This window comes from Pleurodeles waltl, chromosome 1_1 (genome assembly GCF_031143425.1).
Source record: "Pleurodeles waltl isolate 20211129_DDA chromosome 1_1, aPleWal1.hap1.20221129, whole genome shotgun sequence".
NCBI lineage: Eukaryota > Metazoa > Chordata > Amphibia > Caudata > Salamandridae > Pleurodeles > Pleurodeles waltl.
The window spans coordinates 1,005,190,980-1,005,206,182 of NC_090436.1; the positions used below are offsets into that span (position 1 = coordinate 1,005,190,980).

The 15,203-nt window shown below is 45.8% G+C and overlaps 1 protein-coding gene across 6 annotated transcripts in view; it reads left to right on the top strand.

The window, feature by feature from the left end:
- LOC138291300 (ankyrin repeat domain-containing protein 17-like) overlaps nt 1-15,203 on the top strand; it is a 1,121,799-nt gene that overhangs the window by 717,888 nt on the left and 388,708 nt on the right. For all 6 annotated transcript variants that reach the window (XM_069230308.1, XM_069230310.1, XM_069230309.1 and 3 more), the window contains exon 22: nt 3,134-3,296. In XM_069230308.1, coding sequence (XP_069086409.1) covers nt 3,134-3,296 — 163 coding nt within the window. The remainder of the gene's footprint in view (nt 1-3,133; nt 3,297-15,203) is intronic.

Sequence of the window (15,203 nt, forward strand, 5' to 3'; positions counted from 1 at the left end):
AAGCAGACCAGCTAAGCAGGCAACCATCATCCTCCCACGAGTGGGAACTCAATGCAACAGTACGCCAGCAGATATTCAGGCAATGGGGAACACCAGAAATAGATATTTGCAAGCCCAAAGAATGCAAAATGCCAGTTCTTTGCGTCCTGTCACCCACACCACTGCTTTCTAGGGAATGCTCAGTAGCTAGACTGGTCAGGGACATTTACTTACTCTTTTGGCTGATACCTCTGTTATACAAGGTAATCAACAAATGTGAACAGTCCAAGGTGACATTAATACTCATTGCCCTTCAATGGGCGAGACAAACATGAATCTCAGACCTGATAGAATTAGCGCAGAACAGCATACAGAGATTACAGAGGCAGTAAAACCTCCTGTCTATGCAATGGGGGGCGAGTTCTACTTCCAGAACCAGAAACTTTGAGTTTAGCATCATGGCTCCTTAAAACTTGGTTTGGCCATCTAGGTCTACCAGAAACCACAATGGCAATTCTCAGAGAAGCAAGACGGCCTACAGGAAGAAAGTGCTACGTAGCTAAATTGGATAGGTACTTAAAGTGGCACCAAAAACCAGGCCTAATAGAGGGCAATACTAAGGACACAACAGTTCCAAAATACCTCCCACACTTACTAGAATGCAAACTAATGTATGCTTCACTAAAGGTACGCCAAGCAGTATAGTGAACTATACAAGAGGTCAAATAAGTAGGGGTTGATTCAAAACACCTCTAATAGAGATTTCTGGATGGAGTGAAACGGGTAGCACCACCTAGAAAGGTACCAGTCTCTACATGGAACTGTAATCTAGTACTAACACAGCTAATGAGGAAACCTTTGGAACCTTTACACAAGGCCTCTCTTAAAGTAAACACTTAGAAGATGGATTTGCTTATTGCAATGGCAAGCCTTCCAACAGAAATTGAATTACAGGCACCCACAATTCAAGAGCCATACTGCACACAGGGAGAGAATAGTTATGAGGACAGATCCACAATTGCTACCCAAGGTAATCTAACGTTTCCACATCAGTCAGTCAATCAATTCAAATACAACTTTTTTTTCCAAGAACCAAGTGGCTTCAAGATTACACACACTTAGATGCAAGAAGAGCGATTGTGTACTATATGTAGAAAACAAATCTAATCAGAAAGGAAAAGCAACTATTTGTGTCAATTGCAGACAAAAACAGGTGAAAACCAGTGACAAAAGGTACAACCTGGAGATGTATTACAGAAACGATCCAAATGTTTCACAATTGCGGGTGTACAACAAGCTAAACCAAAGGTACTCTCTACTCGCAAAAAAGGAGCAACTATGGCCTTTTAACAAATATACCATTGCATAATATTTGCTTGGCAGCTACATTGTCTTCAGTGCACATGTTCATGAAACATTATTGTATAGACATTCACATGAACAAGAAGCCCAAGTGGGGCAAAAGTAGTTATAACATCTATTTACAGACTCAAGCTCATCTTGAAGCCAACAGCTACAAAATCAGTACGCAGCATGTAAATCCAGAAAAGATTCATGCTGCAAAAAAAAATAGTTTCATACCTGTTGGAGTAGTTTTGCAGGTTGAAGAAGTTTCTGGATTCACACGCGACCTACCCACCTCCCTAGAAGATGGAAGAGTAAGAGAAAAAAAAGAATCTGTAGATGTCAACCACATGTGGAAGCTTCCGCAGAGGGTGTATGATGTCAGGAGAGGCTGAATTTCCCACCAAATGGTGGAACAGTTCACGACCAACAATAACAGGGAAAAAAACAAGAAAGGGAAGGCCTACTAGGGCATTGGAGAATTCCAGACTTAGCTCCTAGATTGGGGAATAATGCAAAGCATGTGAATCCAATAAATTCTTCAACTTTGAAACTACTCATACAGGTAAAAAAACATTTTGTTAACTATGGTGGAAAAGGGATCCGGACCATTTGCTTGGTCCAGTTTGCGTTTGCTGTTACCATCCTGAAACATAATAGTCTCTTTTATTTGTGTTGTGACCAGTTCTTTTGGAAACAGATACGGATGTCAGGCTGAGTCTGAGCCTGAGCCAGTTCTTATAACTACTCCTAAGGTCAGTTGGAAGTAATCTGACTGTGAGGCTGTATTCCTTACACATCTGCGAATAGCGACAGGATTTGAGGAGGATGCAAACGTCTGCACTGTCACTTCATACTGGAAGGGTCTCTCTGTCAGTACCCTTGTATGCAATCTGCTTTTGCATAGTCTTTCCATTAGTGCTATTGAAAAGGATTTGTAGATGGGCAGACATACTACTTTATTTGATATTTCTGTAAAGTCTTTAAGCCTGATTCCTGGCCTGACTGTGTGCTGGGTCATTAATATTTGACCTAGATAGCCCGTTGGGACCACACGATCCAGCAAACATTCAGCACTCCAGGAATGTAAAATACACTGACCTTTCTTTCCAGGGCCCCATGTAATTCAATTTGATATCTCTTCTGACACAATGCACCATGGAGATGTCTTCGATATCTGTTTGTCTGTGTTCTCAGTCACACCTTCTTTTGAAGGGAGACCTTGTGCACCACCTTCGCTTAAGTGCGTCTGTTGACTGCCCTCTGATTCCCTGCATTGATAGGTATCTGTGTCGGAGGTTATAAAACCCATGCTGGTGGGATTTAGCCCGTCCCATGTGTCTGCCAGTACGCCAAGGTTTATTGTCCTGGTGGCACCACTGAGCTTGATCCAGCTCTGTGGAAAGACGTACCTTAAAGATTATACCTGTCAGTGGATACATTGTCTTCAGACTGTGACATTTTACCCCCAAGGGGCATGCAACACCTAGTTCTAGGACCTGACTGTGCGCAAGCCAAGGACAGACCAAAGCAGTGAGCCCTAAGGTAACCTTAATAGCTATATATTTTCTGTGCTGTTAAGTAGACTAGTGTTATTCCTTTTGACTTTAAGTAGGAAGTTACATTTTCCTTTAATAGAAGTATTGTTGTCTTCATTAGTAAGAAGGCATTCATTTTTTGAGCCAAGGATCTGTCTAAATAAACTAGTGTAATTTTAGTTCCTGCAATGTCTTTATGCATCATGTGATCAAAGAATTTTAATTCAATTTTTATGTCCAGTTAACTGTTCTCTAAAATCTTTGCATTTTAGGGGCGCCCATATTGATGTGCGCAATAAAAAAGGAAATACCCCTCTTTGGCTAGCAGCCAATGGTGGACACCTGGACGTCGTCCAGTTACTGGTGCAAGCAGGAGCTGATGTGGATGCAGCGGACAATAGAAAAATAACTCCGTTAATGGCTGCCTTTAGGAAGGTGGGAATTCAGCTCAATTTGCTTATCCTTTTGAAAAATTATTGTATGTTTCACTGTTCCAGAATGTGTGAGAGATGGGAACTTTAGTTGAATTCTGGCAGTCACCTTGTGATTAATGTTATTTGTTATTTAAAATTGAGATTAGATTTAATTTCAACAAACAAGCGTGTTTCAAAAAAGTGTGACCTAGACATGAAATACTTCACAAGTTGAGAGATTTGTGTTCTGTTTCTCTTATTCATTTTAATTTTCCTTTCTAAGATTTGGTTTCAGTGTGGATTTTTTGGGTAAACGTTTATCCTGTCTGATGGAACTCTGACTTCATTTTATAGCAGGCAAATTATTTTAATTTGACATCAGTGGAGCATACAGTGTTGCCAGTACTTGGTGTTATATCCTGATGTTGGAAGTGAAATCTGTTAAATGAACTGATTATTAGAAGTGTTAACAGAGGAAAGGTGGCCAGGCAATCCTTTAACCCCTCAGTTGCTGTCCCCCTCCCACCCTCCCCCCCCCCCCCCTCCCCCTCCCCCCAATGCTGAGCCCTTTTTTGGCTATTTGGGGTAGTTCGCGCTCAGGCCTTCATAACTTTTTGTCCACATAAGCTATCCACGCCAAATTTGCGTCCTTTTTTTCCAGCATCCTAGGGATTCTAATGGTACCCAGAGTTTGTGGTTTCCCCTGGAGGAGACCAAGAAATTAGCCAAAATACAGTGAAAATTTCGTTTTTTCCAAAACAAAAATGGGAAAAAGGGCTGCTGAAGAAGGCTTGTGGTTTTTTCCCTGAAAATGGCATTGTAAAGAAATGGCTCCCTGTTGCAGTTACCCCCCACTTTTTGCCTGATACTGATGCTGACTTGACTGAGAAGAGTGCTGGGACCCTGCTAACCAGGCCCCAGCACCAGTGTTCCTTCACCTAAAATGTACCATTGTATCCACAATTGGCACACCCTGGCATTCAGATAAGTCCCTTGTAACTGGTACTTCTAGTACCAAGGGCCCTGATGCCAAGGAAGGTCTCTAAGGGCTGCAGCATGTCTTATGCCACCCTAGAGACCCCTCACTCAGCACAGACACACTGCTTACAAGCCTGTGTGTGCTAGTGAGAACAAAATGAGTAAGTCGACATGGCACTCCCCTCAGGGTGCCATGCCAGCCTCTCACTGCCTATGCAGTATAGGTAAGACACCCCTCTAGCAGGCCTTACAGCCCTAAGGCAGGGTGCACTATACCATAGGTGAGGGTACCCGTGCATGAGCACTGTGCCCCTACAGTGTCTAAACAAAACCTTAGACATTGTAAGTGCAGGGTAGCCATAAGAGTATATGGTCTGGGAGTCTGTTTTACACAAACTCCACAGCACCATAATGGCTACACTGAAAACTGGGAAGTTTGGTATCAAACTTCTCAGCACAATAAATGCACACTGATGCCAGTGTACATTTTATTGCAAAACACACCCCAGAGGGCACCTTAGAGGTGCCCCCTGAAACTTAACCGACTGTCTGTGTAGGCTGACTAGTTCCAGCAGCCTGCCACACCAGAGACATGTTGCTGGCCCCATGGGGAGAGTGCCTTTGTCACTCTGAGGCCAGTAACAAAGCCTGCCTGGGTGGAGATGCTAACACCTCCCCCAGGCAGGAGCTGTAACACCTGGCGGTGAGCCTCAAAGGCTCACCCCTTTGTCACAGCCCAGCAGGGCACTCCAGCTTAGTGGAGTTGCCCGCCCCCTCCGGCCACGGCCCCCACTTTTGGCGGCAAGGCTGGAGGGAACAAAGAAAGCAACAAGGAGGAGTCACTGGCCAGTCAGGACAGCCCCTAAGGTGTCCTGAGCTGAAGTGACTCTAACTTTTAGAAATCCTCCATCTTGCAGATGGAGGATTCCCCCAATAGGGTTAGGATTGTGACCCCCTCCCCTTGGGAGGAGGCACAAAGAGGGTGTACCCACCCTCAGGGCTAGTAGCCATTGGCTACTAACCCCCCAGACCTAAACACGCCCTTAAATTTAGTATTTAAGGGCTACCCTGAACCCTAGAAAATTAGATTCCTGCAACTACAAGAAGAAGGACTGCCTAGCTGAAAACCCCTGCAGAGGAAGACCAGAAGACGACAACTGCCTTGGCTCCAGAAACTCACCGGCCTGTCTCCTGCCTTCCAAAGATCCTGCTCCAGCGACGCCTTCCAAAGGGACCAGCGACCTCGACATCCTCTGAGGACTGCCCCTGCTTCGAAAAGACAAGAAACTCCTGAGGACAGCGGACCTGCTCCAAGAAAGGCTGCAACTTTGTTTCCAGCAGCCTTGAAAGAACCCTGCAAGCTCCCCGCAAGAAGCGTGAGACTTGCAACACTGCACCCGGCGACCCCGACTCGGCTGGTGGAGATCCAACACCTCAGGAGGGACCCCAGGACTACTCTGATACTGTGAGTACCAAAACCTGTCCCCCCTGAGCCCCCACAGCGCCGCCTGCAGAGGGAATCCCGAGGCTTCCCCTGACCGCGACTCTTTGAATCCAAAGTCCCGACGCCTGGGAGAGACCCTGCACCCGCAGCCCCCAGGACCTGAAGGACCGGACTTTCACTGGAGAAGTGACCCCCAGGAGTCCCTCTCCCTTGCCCAAGTGGAGGTTTCCCCGAGGAATCCCCCCCTTGCCTGCCTGCAGCGCTGAAGAGACCCCTAGATCTCCCATTGACTTCCATTACAAACCCGACGCTTGTTTCTACACTGCACCCGGCCGCCCCTGCGCTGCTGAGGGTGAAATTTCTGTGTGGGCTTGTGTCCCCCCCGGTGCCCTACAAAACCCCCCTGGACTGCCCTCCGAAGACGCGGGTACTTACCTGCAAGCAGACCGGAACCGGGGCACCCCCTTCTCTCCATTCTAGCCTATGTGTTTTGGGCACCACTTTGAACTCTGCACCTGACAGGCCCTGAGCTGCGGGTGTGGTGACTTTGGGGTTGCTCTGAACCCCCAACGGTGGGCTACCTTGGACCAAGAACTAAGCCCTGTAAGTGTCTTACTTACCTGGTTAACCTAACAAATACTTACCTCCCCTAGGAACTGTGAAAATTGCACTAAGTGTCCACTTTTAAAACAGCTATTTGTGAATAACTTGAAAAGTATACATGCAATTTTGATGATTTGAAGTTCCTAAAGTACTTACCTGCAATACCTTTCGAATGAGATATTACATGTAGAATTTGAACCTGTGGTTCTTAAAATAAACTAAGAAAAGATATTTTTCTATATAAAAACCTATTGGCTGGATTTGTCTCTGAGTGTGTGTACCTCATTTATTGTCTATGTGTATGTACAACAAATGCTTAACACTACTCCTTGGATAAGCCTACTGCTCGACCACACTACCACAAAATAGAGCATTAGTATTATCTATTTTTACCACTATTTTACCTCTAAGGGGAACCCTTGGACTCTGTGCATGCTATTCCTTACTTTGAAATAGCACATACAGAGCCAACTTCCTACAGGCATCAACAAAGGGTTTCTGATGCTAAAATCACCATCTTCCCACCTTTCAGGAACGGGCAGACTTGAATCAGAATACCCCATTTTTCAACACAAATTTGGCATTTTACTGGGACATACCCCATTTTTACTATTTTTGGTGCTTTCAGCCTCCTTCCAGTTAGTGACAGGAATGAGTGTGAAACCAATGCTGGATCCAGGAAAGCTAAACATTTCTGAAAACTAGACAAAATTCTGAATTCAGCAAGGGGTCATTTGTGTAGATCCTACAAGGTTTTCCTACAAAAAATAACAGCTGAAATAAAAAAAAAATTGAAATTGATCTGAAAACAGCCATTTTTCTTTGTTTTACTCTGTAACTTTTCCCTGCGATGTCAGATTTTTTTTTAAGCAATATACCGTTATGTCTGCTGGACTCTTCTGGTTGTGGGGATATAAAGGGCTTGTAGGTTCATCAAGAACCCTAGGTACCCAGAGCCAATAAATGAGCTGCACCCTGCAGTTGGTTTTCATTCTATACTGGGTATACAGCAATTCATTTGCTGAAATATGAAGAGTGAAAAATAGGGATCAAGAAAACCTTTGCATTTCCAAAATGGGCTCAAGATAAGGTTTTGAGGAGCAGTGGTTATTTGCACATGTCTGAATTCCGGGGTGCCCATACTAGCATGTGATTTGCAGGGCATTTCTCAAATAGACGTCTTTTTTACAAACTCTCTTATATTTGGAAGGAAAAAATGTAGAGAAAGATAAGGGGCAATAACACTTGTTTTGCTATTCCATGTTCCCCCAAGTCTCCCGATAAAAATTATACCTCACTTGTGTGGGTAGGCCTAGCGCCCGCGACAGGAAATGCCCCAAAACACAACTTGGACACATCCCATTTTTTGACAGAAAACAGAGCTGTTTTTTTTGCAAAGTGCCTACCTGTAGATTTTGGCTTCTAGCTCAGAAACTAGAGACCTAGGGGAATCCAAGATGGGGTGACTTGTGGGGCTCTGACCAGGTTCTGTTACCCAGAATCCTTTGCAAACCTCAAAATGTGGCTAAAAAAACACGTTTTCCTCACATTTCGGTGACAAAGTTCTGGAATCTGAGAGGAGCCACAAATTTCCTTCCACCCAGCATTCCCCCAAGTCTCCCCATAAAAATGATACCTCACTTGTGTGGGTAGGCCTAGCGCCCGCGTCAGGATATGCCCCAAAACACAATTTGGACACATCACATTTTTTCATAGAAAACAGTGCCTACCTGTGGATTTTGGCCTCTAGCTCAGCCGGCACCTGGGGAAAGCTACCAAACCAGCGCATTTTTGAAAACTAGAAACCCAGGGGAATCCAAGATGGGGTGTCTTGTGAGGCTCTGACCAGGTTCTGTTACCCAGAATCCTTTGCAAACATCAAAACTTGGCCAAAAAAACACTTTCCTCTCATTTCGGTGACCGAAAGTTCTGGAATCTGAGAGGAGCCACATTTCCTTCCACCCAGCGTTCCCCCAAGTCTCCCGATAAAAATGGTACCTCACTTATATGGGTAGGCCTGGTGCCCGCGACAGGAATAGATCACACAACGGTCAATGTTGGTCCTTACATGAGGCAGCTGTTGACCCTGGGGTGATCCATTCCTGACGCAGGCACTAGGTGTAGGCACTCAAGTGGGGTAGTGTTTTTATCTGGACAGGTGAGGAATCACTGGGTGGTAGGAATTTTGTGGATCCCAGCATATTCCTGTAGTTTGTGTGACAGAAATGCAAGAAAAATAGTTTTTATTCAACATTTCAGCTTTGCAGGGTATTCTGGGTAAGAAAACTTTGGGAAATCCACACAAGTCACACCTCTGTGGACTCCCCCGAATGTCTAGTTTCCAGAAGTGTTTGGGTTTAGTGTGTTTCTCTATATGGCTGCCTAACCCAGGACCAAAAACACAGGTGCCTGCCTTACAAAGGCAGTTTGTTTTGCGATAGATAATTTTGATGTCTCCACAATACTATTTGGGTGGTGGAATTTGGGGCTGAACTAAATTGGGGAGCTCCCAAGAGAGCACTCCCTCTCTCTCTGCTTGCCGCCGCATTCACCTGCTCTCTGGGTTGGGCTAACCCACTATTACCCAGTTGCACAGACTGCTTGCGAAGGGACAGCAGGACTGTCCTCCTCACCTTCCTCATAATGAACTGGAAGAGGAGTTATCGAATGGGACTCTTCCGACTGAAAAATCACTCCCAGAGTCTGCGCCATTGTCCTATCCCTCAGATGCTGTCTCAGTATCTGATGTCTCAGTCTCTGATCATATGTCAGAGCTGTCCTCTATAACCCGAGTGACGGCAGCAGTCATCCATCAAGATGCCATCTCTGCTATTGTCTAAACTGTTGCTCTAAAACACTAGCCTACGTAGCCAGTAACAAAATCGATGGTGTGAGTGAGATACGTGCAACAGTAGAGGCCACCTTACCTGCGCTTCTTCCCTCAATCAGCACGTTCTTTGAAGAGACTCAAAAAACACCTTATCACATACCATTCCTCACAGTCTTTAGCACCTCCTGCGCCCAGTCCAACAATCATTATTGGTGCTCCCACTCCCTCCTCCTCGGATTCCCTCACTACCACCCAGCAAAAGTGCCCTTCATCTCTCCTTAGCTGCCCTCCACCCCGCACATACATTTCATTTGTATTATAGCGCAGGTAATGGCAGACTTTACTAATGTACTCAGCTATTTACATAAAATACAGATTTGCTCTTTGCAGTAGGCATATAAACCTTCTGCGCTTCTTTATGGCACTAAAACTGCCACTAGACAAGTCTGACCCTTTTGTAGCAGAAACATAATCACAATAATTACTTGACTTTTTTATTGCTGCCTAAAAGCTACAGTTGAAAAGCGTCAGTTGAAGTATGTGCATTGCTTTGAAGACGCAAGCTGCAACTGCAAGACAACTGGTGGCATATATATATATGTTCGATGGCATCTGTCGCTGTAGATACGCATGTTCTGCAATAGCTCGCCATCTGGTGTTGGGCCGGAGTGTTACAAGTTGTTTTTCTTCGAAGAAGTCTTTCGAGTCACGGGACCGAGTGACTCCTCCTTTTGTCTCCATTGCGCATGGGCGTCGACTCCATCTTCGATTGTTTTTTTTCCGCCATCGGGTTCGGACGTGTTCCTGTCGCTCCGAGTTTCGGAACGGAAAATTAGCTAATTTCGGAAGATTTTCGTCGGTATTGTTGCGTTCGGGATCGGCGTACTTAGATTCCACACCGCATCGAAGATCGAAGAGCTCCGGTGCCCTTCGGGGTAGTTTTTCGATCCTCCGTCGGGGCCTGGTCGGCCCGACCGCGTGCTGAAGAACGCCGATGGAACGGACCCCGTTCCGTTTCTGCCCCAAATGCCACAATAAGTACCCTTACACAGACCAACACTTGGTCTGCAACCTGTGCCTGTCACCTGAGCACAGCGAAGACACCTGCGAGGCCTGTCGTGCGTTCCGGTCCCGAAAAACACTCCGAGACCGTCGAGCCAGAAGACTTCAGATGGCGTCCGCACCGACAGCCCAACGGGAGTTCGAGGAACAGGAAGAAGAAGGTACCTTCTCGATCCAAGACTCGGACTCCGAAGGATTCGACGATACACAAACCGTGAGTAAGACGTCGAAATCCACTCAGAAGAACATTTACAAGGCCCAGGGGACGCCACTGCCACCAGGCCATGGCTCCACCCATAAATTCGGTGACCGCCCGTCGGCACCGAAAAAGGCCCACACAGTGCCGAGATCGTCCGACTCCGGTCGAGACACCGGCACGCAGCCTTCTCGGGACCGAGAAAGTGCTGGAGACAAGCCTCGACACCGAGATGCCGGTGCCGACACGGCTCGACGCCGAGACAGCGGCACCGAAACAGATCGACGCCGAGAGGTTTCGGCCCCGAAAAAGAAAAGTCACCTCGGAGCCGAAAAAACACGCAGACAGGGTTTCGATGCCGAAACAAACTGCAAGCGACCCAGCTTCAGGCTCTTATACAGAAGAGCACTCGCTAACCTCCCAAATGCAGAAGCATAGGTTTGAGGAAGAGCTGCAAGCAACTGATGTGGACCATACGCAAAAGCGTATCTTCATACAGCAGGGGACAGGAAAAATAAGCACCCTTCCCCCCATTAGGAGAAAGAGAAGGTTGGAGTTCCAGACGGAACAAACACCACAACCAAAAGTGGTGAAAAGAGTTACCCCACCACCCTCTCCTCCGCCTGTGATTAACGTCTCACCAGCACAAACTCCATCACACTCCCCAGCTCACACCACCATGAGCCAGGGTGACCAAGATCAGGACGCATGGGACCTATACGACGCCCCAGTGTCAGATAACAGTCCGGAGGCATACCCTACAAAGCCATCTCCACCAGAAGACAGCACCGCGTATTCTCAAGTGGTGGCTAGAGCAGCACAATTTCACAACGTAAGCCTCCACTCAGAACAAGTCAAGGATGATTTCTTATTTAACACACTCTCCTCCACCCACAGCTCCTACCAAAGCCTGCCTATGCTCCCTGGTATGCTCCGGCACGCAAAAGACATCTTTAAGGAGCCGGTCAAAAGTAGGGCAATCACACCAAGGGTGGAAAAAAAGTATAAGGCGCCTCCTACAGACCCGGCTTTCATCACTACACAGCTGCCACCAGACTCTGTCGTTGTAGGAGCAGCTAGGAAAAGGGCCAACTCTCACACATCTGGAGATGCACCACCCCCAGATAAAGAAAGCCGCAAGTTCGATGCAGCTGGTAAAAGAGTCGCAGCACAAGCTGCAAACCAGTGGCGCATCGCGAACTCACAGGCACTACTTGCGCGCTATGACAGAGCCCACTGGGACGAGATGCAACATCTCATTGATCATCTGCCCAAGGACTTACAAAATAGGGCAAAACAAGTGGTTGAGGAGGGACAGACCATTTCCAACAACCAGATCCGCTCCTCCATGGACGCTGCAGATACAGCTGCACGGACAATTAATACATCCGTAACTATCAGAAGGCATGCATGGCTCCGAACGTCTGGATTTAAACCAGAGATTCAACAAGCAGTTCTCAATATGCCTTTTAATGAAAAAGAACTGTTCGGTCCAGAAGTGGACACAGCGATTGAGAAACTCAAAAAAGATACGGACACTGCCAAAGCCATGGGCGCACTCTACTCCCCGCAGAGCAGAGGGAATTACAGCACATTCCGTAAAACGCCCTTTCGAGGGGGGTTTCGAGGTCAAAGCACACAAGCCAGCACCTCACAAGCCACACCGTCCAGTTACCAGGGACAGTATAGAGGAGGTTTTCGGGGACAATATAGAGGAGGGCAATTCCCTAGAAATAGAGGAAGATTTCAAAGCCCCAAAGCCCCTACTACTAAACAGTGACTCACAGGTCACTCACCCCCTCCACACAACACCAGTGTGGGGAAGAATAGGTCATTATTACAATGCATGGGAGGAAATCACTACAGACACTTGGGTTCTAGCAATTATCCAACATGGTTATTGCATAGAATTTCTACAATTCCCTCCAAACATACCACCAAAAGCACAAAATTTAACAACACACCATTCCAATCTCCTGGAGATAGAAGTGCAGGCACTATTGCAAAAGAATGCAATCGAATTAGTGCCAAACACACAAATAAACACAGGAGTTTACTCACTGTACTTTCTGATACCAAAGAAGGACAAAACACTGAGACCAATCCTAGACCTCAGAGTAGTGAACACTTTCATCAAATCAGACCACTTCCACATGGTCACACTACAAGAAGTATTGCCATTGCTAAAACTGCACGACTACATGGCAACTTTAGACCTCAAGGATGCTTATTTCCATATACCAATACACCCATCGCACAGGAAATACCTAAGGTTTGTATTCAAAGGAATACATTACCAATTCAAGGTACTGCCTTTCGGATTAACAACCGCACCAAGAGTCTTTACCAAATGTCTAGCGGTAGTCGCTGCACACATAAGAAGGCAGCAAATACATGTGTTCCCATATCTAGACGACTGGCTAATCAAGGCCCAGTCGTTAATAGAGTGCTCAAATCACACAAATCATATCATACAAACCCTCTTCAAACTAGGGTTCACCGTCAATTTCACAAAATCCAAAATTCTGCCACGCAAGGTACAACAATACCTGGGAGCCATAATAGACACATCAAAAGGAGTAGCCACTCCAAGTCCACAAAGAATTCAAAATTTCAACACCATCATACAACGCATGTATCCAACACAAAAGATACAGGCAAAGATGGTATTACAACTCCTAGGCATGATGTCATCATGCATAGCCATTGTCCCAAACGCAAGACTGCACATGAGGCCCTTACAACAATGCCTAGCATCACAGTGGTCTCAAGCACAGGGTCACCTTCTAGATCTGGTGTTAATAGACCGCCAAACTTACCTCTCGCTTCTGTGGTGGAACAACATAAATTTAAACAAGGGGCGGCCTTTCCAAGACCCAGTGCCACAATACGTAATAACAACAGATGCTTCCATGACAGGGTGGGGAGCACACCTCGATCAACACAGCATACAAGGACAATGGAACGTACATCAAACAAAACTGCATATCAATCACCTAGAACTTCTAGCAGTTTTTCAAGCACTAAAAGCTTTCCAACCAATAATAGTTCACAAATACATTCTCGTCAAAACAGACAACATGACAACTATGTATTATCTAAACAAGCAGGGGGGGACGCACTCCACGCAGTTAAGCCTGCTAGCACAAAAAATTTGGCATTGGGCAATTCACAACCAAATTCGCCTAATTGCACAGTTTATACCAGGGATACAAAATCAACTCGCAGACAATCTCTCTCGAGATCACCAACAGGTCCACGAATGGGAAATTCACCCCCAAATTCTGAACACTTATTTCAAACTCTGGGGAACACCTCAGATAGACTTGTTTGCGACAAGGGAGAACGCAAAATGCCAAAACTTCGCATCCAGATACCCACACAAACAATCCCAAGGCAATGCCCTATGGATGAACTGGTCAGGAATATTTGCTTACGCTTTTCCTCCTCTCCCTCTCCTTCCTTACCTGGTAAACAAACTCAGTCAAAGCAAACTCAAACTCATATTGATAGCACCAACTTGGGCAAGGCAACCCTGGTACACAACGCTGCTAGACCTATCAGTGGTACCCTGCATCAAATTGCCCAACAGGCCAGATCTGTTGACACAGCACAACCAAAAGATCAGACACCCAGATCCAGCATCGCTGAATCTAGCAATCTGGCTCCTGAAATCCTAGAATTCGGGCACTTACAACTTACCCAAGAATGTATGGAAGTCATAAAACAAGCAAGAAGGCCATCCACCAGGCACTGCTATGCAAGTAAATGGAAGAGGTTTGTTTGCTACTGCCATATTAATCAAATACAACCATTACACACAACTCCAGAACATGTAGTGGGTTACTTGCTTCACTTACAAAAATCTAACCTAGCTTTCTCTTCCATTAAGATTCACCTTGCAGCAATATCTGCATACCTGCAGACTACCTATTCAACTTCCCTATATAAAATACCAGTCATTAAAGCATTCATGGAGGGCCTTAGGAGAATTATACCACCAAGAACACTACCTGTTCCTTCATGGAACCTAAATGTTGTCCTAACTAGACTTATGGGTCCACCTTTTGAACCCATGCACTCCTGCGACATACAGTTCCTAACCTGGAAGGTGGCATTTCTCATCGCCATTACTTCCCTGAGAAGAGTAAGCGAGATTCAGGCGTTTACTATACAGGAACCTTTTATACAACTACACAAAAATAAAGTCGTCCTAAGGACCAATCCTAAATTTTTGCCAAAGGTTATTTCACCGTTCCATCTAAATCAAACAGTGGAACTTCCAGTGTTTTTTCCACAGCCAGATACCGTAGCTGAAAGGGCACTACATACATTAGATGTCAAAAGAGCATTGATGTATTACATTGACAGAACAAAGAACATCAGAAAGACTAAACAACTCTTTATTGCATTTCAAAAACCTCATGCAGGAAACCCAATTTCAAAACAAGGTATAGCCAGATGGATAGTTAAATGCATCCAAATCTGCTACCTTAAAGCTAAACGACAGCTGCCCATTACACCAAGGGCACACTCAACCAGAAAGAAAGGTGCTACCATGGCCTTTCTAGGAAACATCCCAATGCAAGAAATATGTAAGGCAGCCACATGGTCTACGCCTCACACATTCACCAAGCACTACTGTGTAGACGTGTTATCCGCACAACAAGCCACAGTAGGTCAAGCTGTATTAAGAACATTATTTCAGACTACTTCCACTCCTACAGGCTGATCCACCGCTTTTGGGGAAATAACTGCTTACCAGTCTATGCAGAACATGCGTATCTACAGCGACAGATGCCATCGAACTGAAAAT